Genomic DNA, 26,118 nt, shown 5'->3' with positions numbered 1-26,118 from the left:
AGAGTCCAAAAGTGGGAGGCTCAAACCCAGAACCTCAATCAATGGCTGATACCAAATGAGAGACTCCCCCCTGGGCACACAGAAAACTGGGCGACTTGGAAGGCGCTGAATAGACTGCACTCTGGCACCATGAGATGCAGAGCCAACCTTAAGAAATGGGGCTACAACGTGGAATCCACAACATGTGAGTGTGGAAAAGAGCAAACTACAGACCACCTGCTGCAGTGCAACCTGAGCCCTGCTACATGCACAATGGAGGACCTTCTTGCAGCAACACCAAAGGCACTCCAAGTGGCCAGCTACTGGTCAAAGGACATTTAATCAACTACCAAGCTTGCAAACTTTGTGTTTTGTTTGTTTGTTTGTTTGTTTAAAAAAATGCAGTACAGCTGTTTAGTCTGCTCCTGACATGATAAATAAATAAATAAATACCGAGTGTTTTAAAATGATTGTGTGTTTTGACTGTGTGTTTTAACAATTTTGTAACCTTGCTCGAGCCATGAGGAGAGGCGGGTAAGAAATAAAATAATAATAATAGTAATATTTAAGAATGGGGTGAGACAATAGAAAGTGAGAGAGATCTACTCTTGGGGAGGGAAATTTACTCCTTAAAGAGTTATCATGGGGAAAAGGTTTCTCAACTGAAGCCTTATTGCCAATCATTGTTTCTACAACAAGCCATTTTTTTTCAAAATTCAATTATCACAGGGATAGAAAGTGAGGCAAAATCTTCTGCACAGGGAGACAGCAAAACAAACTCCAAATTTATTATTATTTCTTGCATTTATTGACCGCCCCTCTCAGCCCGGAGGCGACTCGGGGCGGTGAACAACAACAACAAGAAGACAATGTACAGTAAATAAAGACAATACAAACCAGACGGATACAACATAACATATACTTATACTAAAAATCCGCTTCGTCAAGTCCTGGGGTCATAGCCAAAGGGGTGTTAACCCTTCACTATGCTATACAAAGCATGCATACTTGCATACATAATAAGAGAGAGAGTTACACTTAGAAAATGGGCCTGTTCGTTCTGACTTAAAACAAATTCAACTTAAGAACGAACCTACAGAACCTATCTTGTTTGTAACTTGGAGACTGTCTGTTCAAAGTCCAATAGGAAGAAAAGAGAAAAAGAGTTTGGAGATACCCATAGGAATTAAAGGGGAAAGGGGGTGGAGAGATACAGGCACACTTTGGCTCAGCACTAAGATTTCATGGCAAGCAGGCAAGGGAGAGACCTGTTCATAACTATGAGTTGTTTGTAAGTCGGATTTTCATAACTCGGGGACTGCCTGTACATACTATTTTAAAGTTACTAGAAAGGACATTTGCAGCAGCATATGAAATAACATGTCAAAAGTGTCACAATAACTGTCTTTCAGTTTCATATTTCTCATTACAAGAGTGTGAACAGTAAAATGGGATGTTTAACAGAAACATGTAAGCATGTAGAGGTAGAAGCTGGGAAAATATTGAAGCTGCAGCATTGAATTGTTGCCTACTTGTAAGCTGCTCTAAGTCCCCTTCGGGTGAGAAGAGTGGGATATAAAAACAGTAAATAAATAAATAAATAAATAAATAAATAGATAGATAGATAGATAGATAGATAAATGCAACTTGATTGCAGTTACCACATTTACAAATGTATTATACATTGATATAAGATGTAGCATCCCATGGTATACATGCTGAATTCTAACACAAAAGTGACAAACACTCTTGTTGCAAAGTAAGAATAAACCTATTCCACTATTTAGAAGGATCAAGCTGCACACATCAAACACCATAAGAGACTGTATACAAGTCAAAGTATACTGCGTACCAGACTGCTTGAAATATTTTATTAGTTGTGCATCTTTATTTACTTGGTTTTTGTATACTAAGAAGCAGTGCAGAATATTGGATCTATTCTATGAATGTGAATGGGATGAGACCTTCTATGCCTGATTTCAAAAAAGTAATTGTGTTAGTCTCTTGCACCATAAAAATGTTGAGGAGAGGAGAGGAAAGGAATGTGGCAGGAATGTGAAGACTAATTGCTTTTATTTTAGCATGAGCTTTCACTGATATAAACCCATTTCACAGATGCAATATAATGTGAATTTAGGGCCTCGGGTACAAAACATATTCATACAGTTGTGAGAATGAAACAGGATCCAGAAAATGCAAACAATATCCCTTGCCTTAAATTTCCAAATGGCTGGGTGAGGCTCCTACATGGGAGATAAGTAGCTGGTGCCTTCCAGATTTGATTCAAGCTCCCATAAGGCCTTGCCATCATTCATAATTATGGGCCACAAGTTGCCCACCCAGATTTTCTAAACATACAGAAAACTGATTTAATCCCCCCCTATAACCACAAACAAAACCACAAAAACATCATTCAACAAACTACCTAAACATATTAAATCCCTAGAATAAAAACATTCTTCTAAGAAAAACACCTACACCATTGACCAATATATTAAAGGTAGACAATTCTCTAGATTTACATCTGTTAATAAACATCTTCCATAATGTGAAGGGCTCATATTATGCCAGAACTATGTGTGAACCATTTGTAAAGCATCTGATAGCTTGCAGGATCAGTTTTTCAATTTCCAGTAAAAAGCAGTATCACTGGAAAATGTTCATTAGTCAAATCCTATAGCTAGTATTCATACTGAGAAAAGGTGACACCATTAACTACCACCACCAGAAATGTCAAGAATTATTGGACACAACTGGATATCCCCAGGCATGCTTCCATATCCCCCAGTATGTCATTCTGCAATTAGCCATAAGGACATCTTCCTTTGTTAGACACAATTCAGTAAAAATATCTCTCAGCTAAGCAAGCCTGTAAAATATACAAACCTTATCAAAAATTAAAGGTGTTTTCCCACCCAAGATCCCTTATAAAACCTCCAGATTTCAAATGGCATTCCTTCTTCAACTGGGGCCATGGTAGCACAGCAGGTTAAGCCGCTACCTGCAGGAAAGCTGCTAACTGGAAGGCGTAATATAATATAAAGCGTAATATAAATAAAGTATATTATTATTATTCCATCATTCTAGCAGAATCACTGCCTAGACCTTTTCCAGCTGAAATCATTCTTTTAGAGGTCTCAGAATTCATAATTCTAGCCAGATAATCTTATTAGATTATTTTCTTCCTTCCAGTTCTGGACCTTGTTCAGTTTATCTTCCTTTTCTTTGCACTATTTCAGCTAGGAATACACATTTCTTCACTTCTCCCAGGAAGGTGAAACAGGACCACATAGAGGTAGTTTAAGTCAGAGGGTATATCCCAGGTATACTGACATCTGTTCCTTCTCTCTCATGCATACAAACTGTCCTATTTTTGCATCCTCTTTCTGTCTTGTTTCTTCTCTTAGCAACCCAAGATTGATTAAGTCTCCAATCCCAGGTGTATAAATTTGCTAATTTAAATTAATATTTCTGCATCCTGCAGCAACTGCGCTATATTAGCTGGTTATATGTGTTTGCCCAAGAAATAAAATATTATGCATCATGTATGCTCACTATAATATTGGACAGTCCTATGTGGATGTAGATTATTGACTCCAATTTGCTCAAGGTGCATTACGAGCATAGTCATAAATAACTTACAGGCCTGTATATTCAGAACATGGATGAGGTCATGCATGTGCTCTGATAGCAGTCATGGTAGCAGACAATTAGATTACATTGTGAAATGCTATGTTTTGGGATCAAAAGTTCCAGGTAAAGGACTCTTTGCAGAAAAAAAATCCAGATAAAACTGACATTTGTTGCAACCTCAATCCTATCTGATAATACAAGGGATAAACCTTACATGTTGCACTCTCTGCAAAAGATCTACAGAAGTAAATTCCTGAATACTCAAATGTCTTTAAGTGTTTTCATCTTGAATATCAATAATATCTGATAAGACCAGAAGAGCAGAGAAATTTAAGGTTATCTTCCTAGAATTATGGTAATCAAATTTTCTTTGGGTTGTTGTAGGTTTTTTTGGGCTATATGGCCATGTTCTAGAGGCCATAGTCTGACATGGTGTAGTCTGTGTAGTCTGACATGGTGGTTGTTAGAGTGGTCCAGCATTTCTGTGTTCTCAGATAATATGCTGTGTCCAGGTTGGTTCATCAGGTGCTCTGCTATGGCTGACTTCTCTGGTTGAAGTAGTCTGCAGTGCCTTTCATGTTCCTTGATTCGTGTTTGGGCACTGCAGACTACTTCAACCAGAGAAGTCAGCCAGAGCAGAGCACCTGATGAACCAACCTGGACACAGCATATTATTTGAGAACACAGAAATGCTGGACCACTCTAACAACCACCATGTCAGACTACACAGACTACACCATGTCAGACTATGGCCTCTAGAACATGGCCATATAGCCCAAAAAAACCTACAACAACCCAAAGAAAATTTGATTACCATAATTCTAGGAAGATAACCTTAAATTTCTCTGCTCTTCTGGTCTTATCAGATATTATTGATATTCAAGATGAAAACACTTAAAGACATTTGAGTATTCAGGAATTTACTTCTGTAGATCTTTCGCAGAGAGTGCAACATGTAAGGTTTATCCCTTGTATTATCAGATAGGATTGAGGTTGCAACAAATGTCAGTTTTACCTGGGTTTTTTCTGCAAAGAATCCTTTACCTGGAACTTTTGATCCCAAAACATAGCATTTTGCAATGTAATCTAATTGTCTTCTACCATGACTGTTATCAGAGCACATGCATGAACTCATCCATGGGAGTTCATTGTCCCACCCTGGTCTTTCGACAGATATATAAACCAATTTTCCTAGTTCCAACAGACCTCACTACCTCTGAGGATGCTTGCCATAGATGCAGGTGAAACGTCAGGAGAGAATGCCTCTAGAACATGGCCATATAGCCCAAAAAAACCTACAACCCAGTGATTCCGGCCATGAAAGCCTTCGACAATACAAATTTTCTTTGATTTGAGAGAATTCTGTTATCTTGCCTTTGCTCCATTCATGTTATCCCACAGATGGAAAATAAGAATGTTTTGGTATGGGATCTTGTACAGAGAATAAAGAAAGCAAGAAAGAGAAGTTACTTAAGATGTGGTGAAAGATACTGGGAAGGGAGTGCAGAAAGATTAATGTTGAGGGGATGTTCTTCTTGGGGAATGACAAAGTTCATATGAACCTCATTTTTAGTATAACTTTTCAAGACTTGGAAACACACTATAACCCAATACTAAATATCCTCAATGTCACAAGAAACCAACTTTTCTATCTGTATTTTAGAAGACCATGTAAAACAGCATAATCTAGATAAGTCTTAAAGAGATAAACAACTCTCAGACTCACCAATCACGTAGTTGTTTAGTTAATTGGTCTGCCAATTAAAGGTTGTAATCTGATGCCAAGCTCAACTAGCATTGTGCCCTGTTTGGTTATTCCTGAATAATTTATATAAAATACAGAAATAGAGTTTGCAGCTGATTACATAACTACAGATTACCTGATGCTGATTACCTTATCAAGATCTTACAACCTTACATGTGCATATGTAATCACTTTTAATGTGATATTAGAAAACAGATTTTATAACACATGCACACTTGATCAGTTATCCAGAATACAAGCATTTTACTAATCACTAGAGAATAATATTACCAAACTTGATGAGAAGTCAAGTATTGCTATATTTTAACAGTGCAATATTTAAGTCAGGAGTGGGAAGATATGGCCTATGAGCAACATGTCATGCATTACAACTGCCATTATTCCCACCTAGTAGGGACTAATGATCCAAAGATAAGAGAAGTTGTAGTCCAAAATATCTGAAAAGCAACATGTTACTTTTCCTCATAAATTAGGACATTTATATCAAAATCTAGTTATATGAGTAATTAGACATTTTAAGTAACTAACTTATGCATTACGTTTTTCTTTTCTTCAGATCCTTAAAGTAATTCAGAAAGATGCTGACTCAAAAGCTGCCATGTGACATTCCTTACAAGCTTAGGAGATCCCCACAATAACCACTTAAAAATGATGACAAAACTACTACATTGTTAGCTGGCTTTCAACCAAGCAGCTGCCTTCCAGAAACCATGTCATAAAGCTGACAAAGAATGCTGTAGGACAGCATTCCAGATCATCCAGTTGGAATGGATTTCAACCTTAATGCAGCTTTTAATACACTCAATTAAAATGCTTTGCTGTGTGCACTGCACGTAGGCTTCCAAACAAACTGAAAACAAGTTTATCATTCAATTCTCAATATTTGCAGAGTTCTAAATACACACATAAACTTTACACAGTGCTTTATCAATTAACCAGTCTCTCAACTATAATCAGTTTTCAAAAGATACTAGCCTAAAGGCGGAGAAGGGTTTTTGTCTTCAGGTCATTTAGACAGCCTCCAAAATAACATAAGCCAATATTGCAGATGACTTGAAGGGATCAATAATGCAAGAGAAACATCAAAACAGAAGCTCTCAAGAAAGTAACTGTAGCTTGTATTTGTGTAAACTTAAAGAGAGACAACTTCTACTATTGAGCAACAATTGGTGGAGATCTGAGCATAGAAACTCAAAAGGAGGAACAATTATTTTAATATTGCAACTGAAAGTGAATAGACTTCCTGAAATTACAAATGGATCACGAAGACACCTTTTGTGCAAATGTTACTAGCAACCTTTCCCCACTGAGTCATTCAACTTTATCTTTCAGACTGCTTACTTTATTAATATTTCAAGGTTTCAATTTTGATTCTTCTTTCATTGTTACCAATAAAATTGCTCTTTATACCATACAAACCCTATCATTAAGCTGAGAGGGTTTTTTGTTTTTTATTTTAGACAGACATTGTCTAGGAGCAACTTACAAAATATATTTGTAAAGGATTTAATATTTTTAATATCTCTTCCAGACTACTGACACCACAAGGCTGATAATTTAAATTAGCTATCTGATGTGCTGACAGCTCATTCGTATATATTTTAAAACTAGTATGCTGTCAAAATGACTCCACCCGTCTGCCTTGGCTAATACAACATAATATGCATTTAATATATACTCATCATTTTTTAAAAACATATCTGGCAGATTCTAGGAATCTAAGAACATATACTGCATCAAAGATGCCTGATATGCATTATATGTTTTGATGTTTCTCTTGGGGGTTGGACTGGATGGCCCATGAGGTCTCTTCTGACTCTATGATTCTATGATATTATCATCTATAGTCTCATATGAATTACAAATGATTTGACCAACAGAATCATACTAAAGACCGATCAAACCAGATTGGAACAGCTATCTGAAATTTGCAAAAGCCTACTGGATGGCATTTGGCAGATTCAGTAGCAGTGAAAACAGATTTCTTCACTGGCAAAACAAAACAGTAGGCCTTTACACCAGCAGACAGTTGAATTTGCCCTTGTTTTCCTACATCATTGCTAACCTCATCAACCCAGATAACTCACTATCCTTACTCTCTAGAACAGGGGTCCTCAAACTTTTTAAACAGAGGGCCAGGTCACAGTCCCTCAAACTATTGGAGGGTCGGATTATAATTTGAAAAGAACATGAATGAATTCCTATGCACACTGCACATATCTTATTTGTAGTTCAAAAAACAATTAAAAATAATAAAATAATTAAAATAAAGAACAATTTTAACAAATATAAACTTATTAATATATCAATGGGAAGTGTGGGCCTGCTTTTGGCTGATGAAATAGGATTGTTGTTGTTGTTCTGTGCTTTCAAGTTGTTTCAGACTTAGGTTGACCCTGGGCAAGGGCCAGGTAAACGACCCTGGAAGGTCGTATCCGGCCCCCGGGCTTTAGTTTGAGGACCCCTGCTCTAGAAGATCCAGTCCACCAGAAAATATATTGAGAAGTCCCTCCTAACATAGCATTCTCCACATGTTTTGTACTACAATCCCCATCAGCATAGTCAATGGACAGGGGTTTGGAGTGCAAAATATTTAGGGGATGGTGGTTTGAAAGACACTGCTCGAGATATGTTATATCCACTTTCTACATCTATTGTTTGATACGGAGGTCAACTTCAACAGATTAAAACATTAAATTATTTGGCAATACCAAATATTTCCAGACCCCAGGCATTTCTCTGAAGTTTTTTTTTTTTTACTGCCCTACAAGGAGTCAGATAGCCATACATTTCTTCTCCAATGTGTCTGAAATCATTTAGTGCCAGGCACATTGGAGGAGATGAAGGGGTATGATCATGTTGTAGTGGCTTGTATACAGTGACAGAGACAGCTCTTATATGACAAGGAATTTGATTCTAATTCGTAGAAGGAAATGAAGAGTAACATCTATTATAAAATTAAAGATATGTACGATTTAAATGGTCAGTTAATTCCCATAGGTAAGATAATACAAAAGGTAGGAAATAGAAAGTGGTTAAAACTACTAGGCTTATACAATAAGTTTAAACAAGGGAACTTTGGTGAAAGAACAGAGAAAGAAGATAAGATGGAGGAAATATTTAAGACAAATACAGAAATCAAAGAGAGCGTTGGCAGGGTCAATATATAAACTGATGATTAATGATGATGAATATATGATAAGAATACAAACTAAATGGCAGAAAGAAGGACCACACACGAGTCAAATAATAGAAATATTAATGGAGGGGGGGGGGGGTCAAGAAAATATGGAGAAATACAAAGATCTGGAAAGGAAATTCATATTGAAAAGGTATAGGACCCCCAGCCCAACTTTCATATGTGGTAACAGGGATAAGCCCAATGTGTTGGCACTGCAGATTAAATAAAGGATGGTACACCCATATGTGGTGGGAATGTTGAAAGGTAACAGCCTTTTGCAAAAAATAGTAAAGAAAATGGAAAAAATATTTAAAATATCACGTCAAATGAATCTACAGTAGATGTGATGCTAATGAGAGTATTAGGCAAGATTAACGTAAAAGAACAAGAATTTTTAAAAACTATGATTTTAGAAGGACAGGAAGTGATAGCATGGGGTTGGAAAGACAAAAAATGGACTATAGAAAACTGGAATTATTGTCTTTACTATCAGGTTCAATCTGATATAGCATGTTTATTTCAGGACTATACACAGGAGGATAAAATAAAAGAAATTAAAAATAAATAGATGGTTTATATGGAATGGATAAAAAGTGGCAAAGTCAGTGTAAATATTGTACAGAAATTAAGAAAATTGTGCTCATGTTAAAAGATATAGAGGAAATATGTGGTCTGGATGTTGGGTGGTGTGGTTGAGAGGAAGTTAACTATTTAAAATTAATAAAAATATAATTGAAAAAGGTGAGAGGCGGCTTTGCTGAAACAAAGACTAAAGGTAATTTTCAAACCACACTGAAACTGACAAAAATGATGTAATAGTAAAAATCATTACAAAATTTGGTGATGAAAAGCAGGACTTTTGAAATGCCAGCAGAAACACAGTTGGGTTCAAAGTAGCTAGACATCTATTCATGAATGTTTATTCCTTGGTCATAGATTACCGAGTCAGGAAGTTTAGCCACCAAAATTATCAGGTTTAACAGACTGAAAGGTAATTGTAGTCTTTTGATTCTTTTAATTTCTCTTTTTTTCTCATTTAATTGTATTAAACAATCAACTTATTCCCAATTAAAGCTCATGTTAACAAAGCCAATACACAAAAATCTATTTTTACTACACATTTTTATTTTCCTACTGCACAAAATGTATCCATCTACCCCTAAGAGCAATGCCCTCATCCATCTATCCTATTAGGCTCACCACTCTTCTAGGGCAAAAAATGCTTATTCTGAAGTAGATGACCACAATATTTGAATAATCATGTCTTTCATCCAAGCAACATCAGATACCCATTCAAAAACAGCCCTGATACATTTAAGAGCCAATACCAATAACCACAAATTCCTAACAACTAACTACCGATCTTAAGTTCTGAAATCATCACAGAGAAACAAACTAAAGTGAGAACTCCTAGAGATGTAAATATTCTACAGAAGCATTATGAAAGCAAAATCAATTTATTTTCAGATATACATCATTACTTCTTATACAAAATTCATATGGAGAACTAGCTATGATAAGAACCAAGAAAAATCCAGATTGCATTTGAAGAAAGAAATGCTAAATCATGAGGCAGATGAAAGGTAAATTATGCAAATTTTGAGTTCATCTAAACAGTATATTTTTGAGTGATTATGATCAACCAAAATTGAGAATATACAGGTCAGAGTGTATTTTCATTTCATTGTTTTCTGAATGCTACTTTAAAGAGTCTTTTTTGGAGTTGTAGCATTCATCTATAAGATACATGAGAGAAATTCTTCACCAGAAAAACCTAATTCCAAATTAAACAGTAACAAAACTGCATTTTTTCATAAACACGCATATTTTTCATTGCTCCCATGCCTAATTCAAAATGATTACATGTAAATTATAAATGTATTACTTTAAAACCTTAAGTGGCCTCACTATATATATAAATATTTAAATGCTTTGTTCTATATTCATTTTTTTTCTTTAAAACAAGTTGAGATTTATCTTTGTAAAGATCCATTTATGGAAATAGGCAAAAAAAGGAAGTTTGTGGCCTATAATTTTTTTCAACACAATGAAAACTCTACCATTTGAAGATGAATTTTTACCAAAAGTGGCAGGAATAGGAAAAGAAAATATCATTTTAAAGTCAAATTGTACCACTGAGTACTTACTTCTCAATTTGCCACTTGAGAACAGTGAACCACAGCTATGGGTGGAATTAAGTAACCAACACTGTTCATGTACACTGAATGACTTCTGCATAAATTAAAGTTAACAATTTATATGCAGCCCTCTAGCTTGATACAGTGCTCTCACTCTCCATGTGTAAGAAGAAGATAAGATTTCTTAAATTCAAACACATGCTGCAAGAATAAATATATTTTACAGTGATGAACATTTGTATTAAATTTATAAACTCTAGAACACAGAAGTTTCATAGATCTTTTCTGCATGATTTATAGGTAGAGCCTTAAAACTTCACTGCCCATGCTATGTTTCAATTTAAAACAGTCCATCAAACTGGAAAGGGCACAACATTTGTTATTTAAGAATATTAAAAAGATCAAAGCTTTTAAAAACAAACTTACCTCCATTATCAGTCCTCTTTAAAGCACCATCCTTATGAGGGCACAGCTCACATCTCTAGAGGAAGGAAAACAAATACTGAACAGCAAGTAATAAAAAAATAATGTACTTATAATTTTCATTTGATGGCCACTAATAATTTGTGATGAAAGTGGCAAACAGGTGGCTTACTTTGTAAAGAAAGCTCCCTAATATGGATTTACGCTTTAAATCTGGGCTCTACCCAGACATTTTTTCTCTCCTATGGTTCCAATTACTATGACTCCTTTCTGAAAATAGTGCTTCTAAACTTCCATCTTTTGTGACAAAGATCCCAGAAAGTTTTAACTCTATATCTACATAATAGTGCAAACATGAGAAATCTAGGTGCTTCTGCACAAAATAAATTTTACTGAAACCATTTTTGCATCTTATTTTGTGATTCTTACTCATATATATCCCACTTGAACATGATTGGTCAATTCAAATGAGCAGGCCTCTGCCCTGACAAATTCTACTCTACAAGTATAGTATAAAAGCCTTGTCAATCTTCAAGCTCTCATTATTAAGCTTCACTGGTTGACCCAAGCTTCTAGAACTGTGGAAGCATTAGATAACCTTCTCCGCTTTCTTAACACCATGTACAGAATTATACAGTGTAATACTGTTGTTTCTCACCTACATGGCCTTTTTCTAACCTAGAAAAAAACAGATGTTATTTTTTATCATAGAATTGCTCCATCTCACAATCATTCTGATTGCCCTTTTCTACAGTATTAGTTCTTTGCTGCAGCCACCATTACTGTACTTAGTTTTCAAGTGTGATCACACAACCAATTTATATAAAGTCATAACAGTACAATTTTTTATTTCATTTATACTCTTTACTAATGAAGATTTAGAAGGCTTTATTTATATCCTGTCTTTCTACCACATAGCTTAAAAGGCAGTGAACAAAAATAATACAAATACAGTAGTAAAAGGAAGAACATACAAACAGAGCAGGTAAAAATATTGACCAATAAAGACAGCCACCTAAAACTAATTATAGTATATTTACAAAACTTTATGGGTCAAAGTCCTATCTAGATGGAAAATGGTATTTGCCTGCCATCAATACCTCATTATACATTAGATTACCCAGGCTTCCCTTCACAGTATTTCCCAGAATGAGAAATGATTTATTTATTTTTGCAATGCACTGTTACATTTCAGATTTTGAAATCATTCTGAAATACACAGATACATTACACTTGTAGCAGTGTCACTACTCCAACTACCAGATTCTCCTCTTTTGTAACAAAGATTCCAGAAAGTTTTAATTCTATATCTACTTCATTCCTTCCTTGCCAAAGTGAGAAGTAAATCCATGAACTGCGACAATCTGCAATTATCTGAAGGTGTGTTTCCTGACCCTGAAAGTATAGAAACAGGTTGCTAACAAATACAGATGACATTTTAACAGTCATCTGTGCATTTGCATGTACCAGTCATACACTCATGTGGAACCTTCATCACAATACTAGATCTAATCAGTTTGGCAGGGCCTCACTCTCTTCAACACAGTATCTATATTTGAACATGATTTCATTGCTTCTCCTCAGTTATATAAGATTACAAAACCAAGTCAGTAACTAGAATGGATCCTGAGACCAAGTGCCACTAGCAGGGCAAGCTGCACCAAGCCCCCTCCCCCCCCCCCAAAAAAAACCCCATTAAAAACATCAAATCTAGAAATAGTAGAGTTCCACTTCCAGGATGGGTGGGTTGTTTTTGTTTGTTTTTTGCATTTTGGGGCCCCACACTCTGCTCTACCATAAGATTATTCCTCCTGGGAGCAGAAAAAACACTTTTTCCCCTACAAAATACTCACAGTGAGGAAGATCATACAGCCTATAGTTTGTGCTTCATCCACCAAAGAATTATTGTTAAGTGTACCACTGGATTTCCCTTTGATATCAGAGATAAGGGATGCTTGAATGCCCATCTTGCAGAGATGGCAATTCAAAGAACAATGGCTGCAGCATAGGGAAAGTAATAGTTTTTTTTACAATCTCTGCACATCACAAATACGTACGATGGGTGAGCCAATCTACCACTGAGGGTAAGTATTTCAATTCACAATGAAAGAATTTGAACCCTGATGTCCATCTTAAAACAATAAACAAAGACCGACACTTGTAATCACATAGCAAAATCAGCAAAAGTTAGGAAGTAAAAACCGCTATCAGGAAGGAAGTACAGATCAACAAATCTGCTCTCTTTGAATAAGTATTTATCACATCAGTATAGGAAAAGTAACTATCTGATAACAAATATGTATCATCTCCATAATCCATACCAAAAAATACTGTGCAGACACAAGAAGGCTCCTTTATTGGAGCTGTACTCCATCCAACCACAGGCACCTGCCAGTCAGTTGTTGCAATTGGTGATTCCGAATGATTATTCTCTAAATGTGTCACAGTCAACAACTCTTCCATTTCCTTGGTTTTGCTTAAACCATGTGGTTTGCCTTCACCTGAATTCATTTTTCATTCATTTTTCCCATCTCCTTGGTTGCAGCATCTACTTTTATTCCAGATGACATGGTGGAGAATACAGATGCCCCTCTCCTTTGTATAATAAGCAGGCACTTAGAATAGTACGTTTCTTGGACTAAATCCTGGGCAAGGCTAAATATTGGGCAAGGATCCAAATTAAGGTGGAATTCCCAGTTCTGATAACAATAACCATGTTCCTCCACTTGATAACTTGGTAACTCCAAATGCATGATAGAGTCACAATGTTGTAGATATCGTTTCTTCCATGGCAGGAAGCACGCTTTGCTAACTAAATAAAAAATTGGTGACCTGTATTGCCAGGGGAAAATGGCAAGATACTCCAAGAGATATGTGGATTGGGGGCTTACAACACCAGATGCACCTCCTCTATCTCATTCTCCAAAATTAAAATTTCAGCAGAGGACAGTAAATTGAAAATCTATTTCATCATGTACAAAACTGGTATTAGATTCAACATTAGTAGTGGAGTGGAAGTTGTAGAGACTGCTTTACTACAATTCATATCAAGGTGTCCTATCAACAGCAACAGTAGTTCACCAACTAAGTTTGTAAGATTTGAAAAGGCCCTGAACAAGAAGTTTGTATCTTTACTTTCTCTTTCCTTAGATCTGAGAAAAGATGCCGCTTGGCCTAATCCATCCTGGTGCAGCAAATTGATTTGGGTCCAGTTCCATCACAGTTAATAATAGTGGTTCATTAGGTAAGGATCCAAGAAAGTACAGGAAAGTTACAATAGTTGCATTTATTCCAGAAGCATAGGGATTCACTCCCATAACCCTATAAAGGGTCACTCTCAATGCTCTGAGGGAGTGAAACCACTGTTCAATTATTTAGTTCTTCCAATAATAGAAATAAGTAAAGTGCAGAACAATCTCTCAATGCTGATTTCCAGAAAGAAGTCCAAAGTACACACATCCCCCAGATCCTATCACCACAAAACTACCTGGATCACGAATAGCATTCAAACAAAGAAGCCTAAACAGCAAAAGACAGTAGAAGTATGGGAATACGTGTATTTCAAAGCAAACTTTAAGGAATCTCAGAGAAGGATTTCATGAATGAAACAGCTCTTAGACTGCTTCCACATGGGCTTTTTTTCTCCTCCTGGTCTCTTCAAAGTCAATAGAAGGCTTTGGAGAGGAATGGGGGAAATTCTTCCTCTGGGGCCCTTGAGAGATTTGTCTGGTAAGAGGAAGGGGAAAATGGAGGGTAGGAAAGGAAAGATGGTAGGACCATCTCCCTCCCACCCCCCACCCCTTCTTGAGCCCGAGTAGGCAGGATATGTCTGTGAGGACAAACAGCTGGGATCTCAAAACGTGATCCCAGGTGTCTGTTCCCACAGACCTAATACCTCCAAAGGTCCAGACCTTCTTTTTGGAGGATTTTTTAAACCTGGAAAATCAGGTTTACTCAAAGTTTAATTCAGCACACGTTTTGCATACATAGGGCATTAAACACAAGAGGGAATCAGACAAAGGTTGCAGAGTTTGTAATGGCTCTTCACCACTCTTTCAACATTTTCCTCTAGGTCAGTGTTTTGGACTTTAGCTCCTACACTTCCTAACAGATGGTAAACTGGCTGGGATTTCTGGGAGGTGGAATCCAAGACACCTGGAGGAGCAGAGTTTGAGAAACACTGTGGTATAGACTCTAGACCAGTTGTTTCCTTTATTAGAAGTGTCTGTTTGCTGAAATAAATTGTTTCAAATTTTATGTAAGCAGGCCAAAGAGCTTCTAAGACTAATCACAACACTGATGTCAGGTATATTTCTTGGGTAAAAGATTACTGCACTCATCCAGAAGAATGCAGAAGTAAGAAAGGAGTAGGACTATTTCAAGAGTAACAGAAAATATCATCCTAAAATAGGACTGGGGAAAGTATGGCCCAACTGCCAGTCCATGGCCTCTGGAACCCATCAGCACTACCACAAAAGCCTTGAACCTTGAAAATTATAAGAAAACTTTTCTTGGTGTTAAAGGTGCCCCCCAAATCACCCCAAAGCCTTCTCACGTGCATATAACTGGCAAGACTACAAGTCAAAAAAAATCCTCCTAATCCTCCCACTTATTTCAAAGACCTCCTTTTCTTCCATTTCTCTTCAGAATGGCAACAGTTACCACAGGGGTGGGAAATGGAACCCCAGTATTTCCACAGTCTTGCCTTAAAAGAAGAGTATGTCAATTCTACTACATCAGTCTCTATTAACTGACTAGAGCAGTGGTTCGCAACCTGTGGGTCACTGGGTGTTTTGACCTACAACTCCCAGAAATCCCAGCCAGTTCACCAGCTGTTAGGATTTCTGGGAGTTGAAGGCCAAAACATCCAGGGACCCACAGGTTGGGAGCCACTGGAATACAGAATAAGGTGCCAAATGTTAAAGGACTGAATTTTCACCAAACAAAATCCAGAAAAATGAGAAATAGCTAAAGGAGCCACAGAAATATTGTATCACCTATAAAATACAGTAACTCTTTATCAAATATGCTACCCCTTACCATAGAATGGAACTACGACATTGATGAAAAGGACACTGAACCTTATACAAGGCAGCTAACATTCCTGGGTATGCTATTAAATTCTGTCTCATCTCTTATTAACCAATCCAAGAAATAAATGTGGCCAACCATTTCCCTGGCAGAAGTACAAAATTACCTTACATCTACATTTTAAGGTGAAAGGCTTCAATCAGTTAAAGTAAACAATGAAGGGAAATCTATGAACCTTATATCTTACCATGGCATGTTGGCTTGGGCAGATAGGAATTGCAAGTCAACAACGGAAGAACCATGTTTTCCACCCATACAAGCTCATGCAGGGAACAAACAGCAGTGTACCCTGCACTCGGGCACTATCTTCCTCCCTTTACACATTCATTTATTTTAGTTAATCAATTATTTGTGTCACTAATCCTATGAACTGAGAACCAGAGTGGGGTAGTGGTTTGAGCATTGGACTATGATGGAAACCCACTGGGCAATCTTCAGCAAATCAAACTCCCTCGGAGGAAGGCAAAGGCAAACGCCATCTGCATTCAGAAACCATCTGGAAATGCCTTCTTTTAAAATAATAGTTAATATTAAACAAATAATATAGCATGTAATAAAATATGTGACATCAAGTATAGATAAGGGACAGCTCCTGAATTTTTCTTCTCCTGTGCTAATGAGAAGTGGTGGAAAGGGAGTACATCATCCCGAGTTTCGGTGAGTCTCGTTCCTGTTCATTTATATCATCTTAAGCCATTATTCAGCAAGACATGCAAATTCAGGAAATCAGTAAGCATTTAATTAATATGCAGCCAAGCAGCAGTATATGGTAGTTCAATACAGGCATACCTCAGTTAACAAATACTTTACAAAGAAGCTCCTTTTTACAAAATCTTGTTATGCTTGCCCAGAAGCTTTTTAGCAAAATCTGCACTGGTAAAATATGGCTGTGAAAACACAGATTTTGAGTATCAGATTACAGCAGTATAACTACAGCATACAAAGCAATTAAACTTATGTAGGGAACAACAGGATTCAGCTTAGCCAATTTTATTACACCTGTGTGTACCTGCCTACAGCAGGAAATTCCCTCCAGAATCTCTTACTGACCATGCATGAAATGTAAAGGAAGAGAACAAATAAGTCTACTTTACCATCTCTCTCCAGTCTTTAAAAAAGGCATTCAGAAACCATAATGGAAACCTAATAAGGGCGAAGTTGGTGCAAGATTATCTTTGGAGCATTTAGAGGATGGTTTCAAGAGATCTCTAGAAACTGAAAATGTTTTCATTTACTTAGGCAAGCCTCACTTGGGCTGGCTGTTTCATTTCACATGTGCATATTGTTAGTTTTCAATAAAAAGTTTGCTGAAACCTACTTAACTCAATTTCTTTTTTTGTGGCGAAGAAACCTATCCTTATTCTGTCCATGTTATTTTTGCCTCTGGTACCAATGTTTCTGCTAAAGAAGTACTACTCAGAAACACATCTGTTTCATTAACTGATGTATACCTGTACTACTTTTTTTTCTCTGAAGAAAGTCTCAGGCACAAGTATACAGATGTAGGACCCTATGGTTTTCTATCTGACTTACACCAACTGTTAACTGAACCATAACAAATTTTTATTTTCTACTAAAGATAACATACTCCTAATAGTGCTATTGAGCACTACATTGCAATAAGTATGTGCATCAGTATTAAACACTAATTCAAACTTACCACTCTAGCTGCTCTTTCCTGAGATTCACATTTTCTACAAAACCAAGGTCCAGTGGGTACTTGTACAATTCCATAGCAAGCTGTTTTGAGAGAAAAAAATAATAATCACATTAAAGACATGTTATACACAAAAAGGCTTTAGACAAAGACCCACATATCTTAAGTTAATGGCTAAACAATCTATGGTGTGTTGTCGAAGGTTTTCATGAATGGAATCACTGGGATGCTGTGAGTTTTTCAGCTGTATGGCCATGTCACAGGAGTAGTCTCCCCTGATGTTTCGCCTGCACCTGTGGCAGGCATCCTCAGAGGTTTGTTCAGCGGTCCTCTGAACATCTCTGAGGATGACTGCCACAGATGTGGGCAAAACATCAGGAGGGAATACTACTGGAACATGGTCACACAGCCTGAAAAACTCACAGCAACCCAATCTAATTGTTCCATAGGAATGGAACAATGGATGACGGATCTGGATCATGTTTTTAGTGATGCGACGCTAGCGAATGGCTATTGGTGTTAATTGTATATTGTTGTTAATTGTATACTTTTCTATAATATGTTATGATGTTAACTGTTTTTATACCGTGTTATGGTAACATTGAATTTTTGCTGTTCTTGTTGTTAACCGCTGTGAGTCGCCTAAGGCCTGAGAACAGCGGTATACAAATAAAGTAAATAAATAAATAAATAATTTTACTAGAAATATGAGTAATTTTTGCCCTAAAATTATATTGCTTCTAATCTGTTCTCTCATTATCTATGACCAATGCAATCTTCTGCATCCAGCTATGCATTTTATCCATACAACATTTCATGCCAAAGCTCCCTTGAATTGTTCACCTAATTGTCACTTTAAGTACTCTAGTCTCACCTTGTATTCACTGACAATTCTGAACTGTTTTCCTTTCTCCTGACCCCTGGTTTTGCCTTGTGATCTTGTGAAAACCCCTCTTATCAATTGCCACTGTTTCCAATTCCATTCCACAATTCTTAAATGCCTCCTACTTATAGAATATACATAATTATCCAGAGCTTTAACTCTGCATCACATTTATCAGTTGTAATGCAATAAAACACTTATAACTCCTTTTATTCCAAACTTGTAGTCACAACCAATTGCTTGCCAACCACAGCAAAGTACCCTCATTTTCATACTGTCTTTAGTCCAATACTCCCCACTGGGAAGGATGTCATAAAGTAGGATCCTCCAGAGATACAGCTGTGCCAGGTGCAACATGTTATTTTTGACTATATGAAAGAGCACTATGGGACAGGAAACAGGCACAAGTAAGGCTGGAGTTATCATACAACTGAACAGTTCTACAGTCTTCAATGTGATTATATATTCAAGCATAGAGTAACTCCCAACATTTGTTTGGTACTATCAATAGCACATCTGAGTTGGACCAGAGAGGTCCACTAGGCAACCTATCAGGACTGCCACAGCCACCTGCCCTACCTTAATCCCTTCCTTCATGCTGTCAAGAGAGGAGGACACGGTGACACAAACCCCAACAATGATTTAAAATGCCTGCTGCAATTTGAGAAACATGGGAAAGGATAACAGGAAAATGGCCTGTGCTGTAGCACAGAATTTTTTCCTTCTTCCAACTTTCATAATTGCTTAGCTATAGCAGGCATTCAGAACAATAGCTAGACTCGTGTCACCCATAACTCCTTTCTTGTCAGCATGCAGAAGCTGGTGCCATCTTTGCTCGCGTGTGGGGGGGGGGGGGGATACACAGAAAGAGTTCTCCTTGTTGATCTTGGGCTGTTAGTTCCTAAACTCTGATTCTGGTCTATACTGGCTTCTTAGCCTGTAGAACGTACACAGATATACATACAGGCATACATCAACATTTACCACAATTAGTTATACATTTTAGGTTGCTAAACCCTCAAATATTTTATCTCATATAATTTGCAATGCAATTATGAATGCATGTAAAACTCTAAAATCCAAGGGTCACAATTAAGGAATTAGTAGAAATGTATAAAAACTGTATGTATAAAGACTGGCCCAGTATTGCATAGTTCAGAATTCACCTACTTCTATAAACCAAACAATCTAGATGTGAATGAACACAGAAATTCAAACAATTTAAGTAGTAAGCATGGATCATACTGAAATTTTGTTTAGCAATCATCATAAATGTATGCAACCAATCCTGAAACTAAAATAAGCTTAAGTTATATAGCACAAAGTCATATGCATTTCCCGAGTTAACACACACTGAAGTTAATGGGATTTACCCCTACATAAATATATAGAACATTAAATTCTTACTGCACAGGTTTCTACATGCCTCCTTAACTGACAGAATAGCTCCTTCCCACCAGATCACTCAACAACAACAACAACAATAACAACAACAACAAGCTTTATTTATACCCTGCCCCTTCTCCCAGAAGGGACTCCGGCTTACTTACAACACAACAAATACAATAGGAATACAAAATCAATGGGTTTCAGGCAGCCTTGTTTTAATTTGTGGCATTCCACATCTCATTTATAAGAATAAGAACAGCTATTTTAACAGATAATAAAATACTATACACATTTACCAAAGAATCAAGTACTGTTTGGTTCCAGGAGTGTTTAAGAAAGGATAAATTAAATACAGGATACCAGCTTCAGGTTTTTTTAATTTGCCATTTGGATTTGAACACAATTGCATATTAGCTGCATCTGAATTAATACAACTCTTGAATATACCAGGCTTCTTTTCTTAAACACATCTGAATACTGCCAGCTCAAGTGATTTTAGAAATGCTATGGACAGGGGCTATCAGAATGTGTGAAAATGAGTTGGCAGATTAACATATACAGTTCAATATGCCCCTAACGAACATAACATTGCTAAAATATGAATAGAAGCTACAAATTAGTGTCTGGGCCAAGACATATATTGTGCATAAGCCCAGCAACATACTTTACAAATGCCAGTTCCCTTCTATTCTAGCTTTCTTCCCTTCTCTTCCTTTTCCTGGCCTATAAGAAAATGTTATGTTCATTACACATGAACTCATAATGCTACGACACCATCCGATATTATGCTAAGCTTAAGAACTCACCCTGGATCCACATTAGCATATTATATGCAGTATAAGGAATTATTCTGGAGTAGAGACTTATTTTTGTACATCCAATATACCCATGGTAACATTGTAGGATGCCATTGCACAACATTTCTGCATTTCTACAAGAGTCTGCTACCATTTCAAATTCCTTTACTTAGCATGCTGTCATGGAAGACTGAAGCACTGAAAGAATGACAGCTGCTCCACACTGCTGTCACTACTCCCTCCATCAGTGTCCCTTGAGGAAATAACTACTATAGCAAGAGGATGACTCTTAAGCGGATCTTTTTCTATTAATCTATAGCTCCCTCAGAAAGGATACCAGGTACACAGAGAATCTTTAATGCGATCTGAAAAATACATGCATGCGCATATATACAAAGCTTGCAGTGAAACATAATGGAACTAGTCTTTAATTTTTCCCACAAAATGTTTGGTTTTACAGAGAGATAAAGAGCATCAGTGTGAATAACCAAAGAGCTTATTGGAAGATATATTAATTTGAACTAAATGGTCATCCACAGCTGTTTTCCCTAGGATGCAACTATCCATTCATTCATTGAGAGTTAAAAATCACTGAACAAAACAGAATGTACTGTCGAAGGCTTTCATGGCTGGAATCACTAGGTTCTTGTAGGTTTTTTTCGGGCTATAGGGCCATGTTCTAGAGGCATTTCTCCTGACGTTTCGCCTGCATCTAGATGCAGGCGAAACGTCAGGAGAAATGCCTCTAGAACATGGCCCTATAGCCCGAAAAAAACCTACAAAAATAGAATGAATAATTTATTACAATCAACAGATCAGACAAAAAAGTAAACCCAAACAAACAACACTCACAACAAGATTACACAAAAACAAATGCTATCAAATACAGGCAAAATTCCCTTAAGTTTATTTTGCGAAAATATGAACATATGAAGGTACATTTTTATTAGTAGCAGCAAACACATGCTTTTATTAGTACCAAACAGACATCTAGCCTATTAAAATTGTTAAAAGTCACAGTACAACAGTATTAATTCTGATCTTACATATTTTATCATCTTGTATGTCTCCTGATTTCTCCTATTTCCCCTGCAGCTTGTTATTGATCAGTTCCCATGCATGGGCTATTTCCTCAAGACTTTGCAAATGATAACATACTGGTAATTCAATAAAAGAAATCAATGCACTGGCCAAGAATACAACAGTTTGGTACAGGTCTCTCACCTGTACCAAACTTGAATACTTTCACTTAATATATAAAACCAAACTCAATTTCCTCAAGAAATCTGCCAACATATTTTAGGATACAGCTACATAAAGGTTTCTGGTTTGTTTTCATTCTTCACAATTCAGTACTCATTAAAAAAGAAAAAATCATATAGCTACACCACAGAATGTGATAGGCAGAGGCGGCCCTAGGTAATTTTCAATGGTAAGCAAATAGTATTTTGCCCCACCCCCCACCCCACCCCACCCCAACCAATCACTGATATATATTTTCTGATCGTCGTGGGAGTTCTGTGTGCCATATTTGGTTCAATTCCATCATTGGTGGAGTTCAGAATGCTCTTTGATTGTTGGTGAACTATACATCCCAGTAACTACAACTCGCATATGTCGAGGTCTATTTCCCCCCAAGAGCGCCTCAAGAGCGCCCCTGGGCAAAATCAACTATACTGCAAAAGCTAACTTTGCGTAATGGGTTGAGCGCCCCTGGTGATAAATGATCATCTGCATTCCTCTTTCAGTTTCATATATTTGAAAATGCTTAAGCTTTTATGAAATTGGTGAAGACTGAAGTCTCACATTACCCCTCTTTCTCATCTTTCACCATCAAGCTTTTTTATGCAAATATATGAGTAGACAATTGCAATTGCTCAGATTTAACAGAATTATAATGGTAGAATTGCACATCTAAAAGTCACTGGATTCAAACTGCAGAAAGCTAAAACTCCATTTTAATATTAGTAAGAACCTCCTGGTGGTAAGAGCTGCTCAGTAGTGGAATATGCTGCATTAGGAGTGTGGTGGAGTCTCCTTCTCTGAATTTTAAAGCAGAGTCTGGATGGCCATCTGTCAGGAGTGCTTTGATTTGAGGCACATTTGCACTGACCGCTTACGTCAAATAAGGAGGCAGTTTCAGGATGCAGATTATTCGATAGGAAATCCTAGAACTGGCTCAAGGCCTGGATGGCACTTGTATGCAGATCACTGGCACATATGTGGATCCCTTCATCACTTTCGCTACGACATGGTTTACAGTAAAGCCCCTGATGCACATTAAGGTCTCTGTTTCAGAGTATTACTTGACTTTGGTTTCCTCAGATTAAGGCCCTTATAGTAAGCTGCAGTGCATGTGCATGGCATGCATGATGTAAACACAATGCTGTCAGGCTGTCTTTAAACTGCATTAAATGATCAGTGTAGATGTGCCCTGTGTGTTCCTGCATGACAGGGAGTTGGACCTTGTGGTCTTTTAGCACTCTATGACACTAACACTAACAAATGATACAGTGTTCATTATGGCAAGCCACACAGTAACTCAGCTGGACCCTGGTCAACTGCTCCCCTTCCATTAATCCAAACAAATCTACCATCAGAAACTAAGTAAATTCTTCAGTGGCCCTTTCCTTCCCTCCCCCAGCACCATCCTGCTGCAAACAGGAAGTCTCCTGATCCAGCCGACCTGTCCAGGCAAAGCAGCCATCGGCTGGGAAGCCAAGCGCCAGTCACATGAGAGCTAACTCTGCCTCTCAGGCACACATGTTGCCAGACTACTCCTCAAAGGTCCAAGGAAGTGAGATCCACATGGGAGGAGGGCCTAGCTTGATGTTCCCAGACTCAATATTTTCCAAAACTCTCTGAACTTGGCCTTCCTGATAACTTTTACTACCAATGGCAAACAGGAGGGGAAAGAGCAGGCAAGCAAGTCATTAGGTACACACAGAAACAAAAATAGAGGCTGCATTTTCACTGCCAAATGAATGTGCCATGGCTCAAGGCTATGGATTCCTGGGAGTTGTAGTTTGGTGAATCATTGGCCCTCTTTGGCGGGAAAGGCAGTCAAGCTACCAACTCCCATGATTCTATCACATTGAATATGATCCCTCAGAGGATCGGGGAATTTCCCACTCTGGAGGATTTTAAACAGAGCCTGGATGGCCCTCTGTCAAGAGTGCTTTGATTGTGCATTCCTGCATGGCAGAATGGAGTTGAACTGGATAGCCCTTGAGGCCTCTTCCAACTCTGATTCTATATATAAGGTCTCCCTTTTCTGAAACTGGCAGCTCCCTCTCCCTCCCCCACCCCCAGGTATAATAGAAGGGAAGGAGAGGAAAAACCATTTTGTTTCTTGGGGAGGAAAGGAGAGAGACTAAACCAGAGTTTTCCAGGCTGTGTCTCGAGTTCGTGTGTCAGCTGCAGCGTGTAGGTAAGTTGCAGAACTGTGATGAGAAACTGGAGTCTATGTGAAACAAGCAATAAATCATATACAGGCCGTCCCCAAGTTACGTACAAAATAAGTTCTGTAGGTTTGTTCTCAAGGGTAACTACAGCTAAAATTATATTCTGTTTTAGCTTTCAAGTGTAACTCTATCCAAAAATAGATTCCATTTTAGCTTTTGATAGCATAGGGAAGGGTTAACAACCCTGAGGATTTGTTTTGCTATCTGCGCCTCCTTTCAGAAGATGTCACCTCACTTTCTGTCCATGTGATCATTATTTTTTTTTAAATGGCTTGTTATGGAAACAAGGATTGGTGAGAAGCTTCAGTGAAGACACATTTTCCTGTGACAACTCTTTCAGAAGTGAATTTCCCTTCCTATATGCAGATTTCTCTCACCCCCATCCCCCTCCCCGCCTGATTTTTTATACTGTGTCCCTGTTGTAAGCTCAAGTCCCCTGGGGAGAGGGCAGGATATAAATAAAGCGTTAGTATTATTATTATTATCATTAACTAGGAGTCGTTTCTAAGTCGGATGTTCGTAACTTAGGGGCTGCCTGTATTTTAAAAATATATAAATGAACTATTTTCAGCCAGGCATGGCCAACTTGGGCCCTCCAGGTGTTTTGGACTTCAATTCCCACCATTCCTGACAGCTTTGGTGGCTCTGAAGGGGAAGAAAGATTAGAATGGGATCAAAAGAAGGGCCCGAGCGAAGTGTCCCAGTAGGAGGGAGAGTTGTTGTTGTTGTTGTTGTGGCATCCTCCCTCTGCCCCCCTCCCCCTCCCCCACTCACCTTGATGCACTGCGACATTGCAGCCGTGTCCGTCGCAGTAAACCAGCGGGTTCTCGGCCCAGCCCCTCTCGTCGGAGCACACGCAGCAGCCGCCGATCATCTCCTTCATGCTATTGGAGAACTCGTCCTCCAGTGACACAGGCAGTAGCAACGGCTCGCTAGAGACCATCTAAGGGTTAAAAAGCACCGTCAGAGCCGCCGCCGCCGCAGCCCGAGAAGCCCCTGCTCGGCACAGAAACGCCGCCGCCTTCAGTCGCTGAGCCACCGACGCCGCCAATACCGCCTCCATAGCAGGGACGTGGGACTCATGGCCGCCTGTGGGGAGGGAGGGAGGGAGGGAGGCCACAGACAGAGCCGTTGGGAAAGGGCAAGGGGGGGAAAGAAGGCCTCCCCTCAAGTGCCTCAGGAGGCGACGGTGAGGAACCCGTCAGAGCAGGAAAAAAAGGAGGGCTGCGAGATCCCCGCTGCTTCGGCCACGCAGAGAAAGTAAAACATAAAAAAAATAATAATAATAATAAGCAGGCAGCGACAGAACAGGGCCTGCTACGCGCAGGCGCAGTGCGGCCCTTCCTCACAGGAAGAGGCTCAAGAAGACGGCGGCCTGGTCGTCTTGTGTCCTCCTCATCCTCCTCCTCATCCTCCCCTCCCTTCTACATTCCACGCGGGGGCTCATGGGCCGGGAAGGCAGCGCGAGCCTCGGCGCGTTTGTGCGTCGCGCGCTCCCTCCTCTCTCTCTCTCTCTCTCTAGCGCGCGCTTCCCCTTCTCTCTGACGTTTCCAACGGCTCCCCCCCTCTTCTCAGAGCGTGAGCGCGCGCGCAGGCAGGGGGAGGGGAGAAGGAGAGAGAGTGTGTATATATTATAAGCTCGCTGAGGCGTTCCTCTCGCAACCAGGCCCCTGACAAACCCGAGTTCCTTTTTTTTGTGCTTCAAAAAGGTCTCTCCA

General features: G+C 38.5%; 1 protein-coding gene across 5 annotated transcripts in view; it reads right to left on the bottom strand.

The window, feature by feature from the left end:
• The window catches only part of MLLT10 (MLLT10 histone lysine methyltransferase DOT1L cofactor), a 124,793-nt gene extending 98,876 nt beyond the window's left edge, over positions 1–25,917 (bottom strand). For 2 of the 5 annotated variants that reach the window (XM_060782378.2, XM_060782380.2), the window contains exons 1-3: positions 25,175–25,915; positions 17,871–17,950; positions 11,123–11,177 (exon numbers count right to left, since the gene is read on the bottom strand). In XM_060782378.2, the coding sequence (XP_060638361.2) occupies positions 11,123–11,177; positions 17,871–17,950; positions 25,175–25,343 (304 nt within the window). In that variant the 5' untranslated portion in view covers positions 25,344–25,915. Of the gene's footprint in view, positions 1–11,122; positions 11,178–17,870; positions 17,951–25,174 lie in introns of those variants that run through there. The other 3 variants (XM_060782379.2, XM_060782377.2, XM_060782381.2) reach the window with 3 other exon arrangements.
• Between the last annotated feature and the right edge of the window lie 201 nt (positions 25,918–26,118).

This window comes from Anolis sagrei, chromosome 6, assembly GCF_037176765.1.
Source record: "Anolis sagrei isolate rAnoSag1 chromosome 6, rAnoSag1.mat, whole genome shotgun sequence".
NCBI classification, from domain to species: domain Eukaryota; kingdom Metazoa; phylum Chordata; class Lepidosauria; order Squamata; family Dactyloidae; genus Anolis; species Anolis sagrei.
The sequence above is the reverse complement of the archived record's forward strand: the minus strand, read 5'-3'. Positions and strand labels throughout refer to the sequence as shown.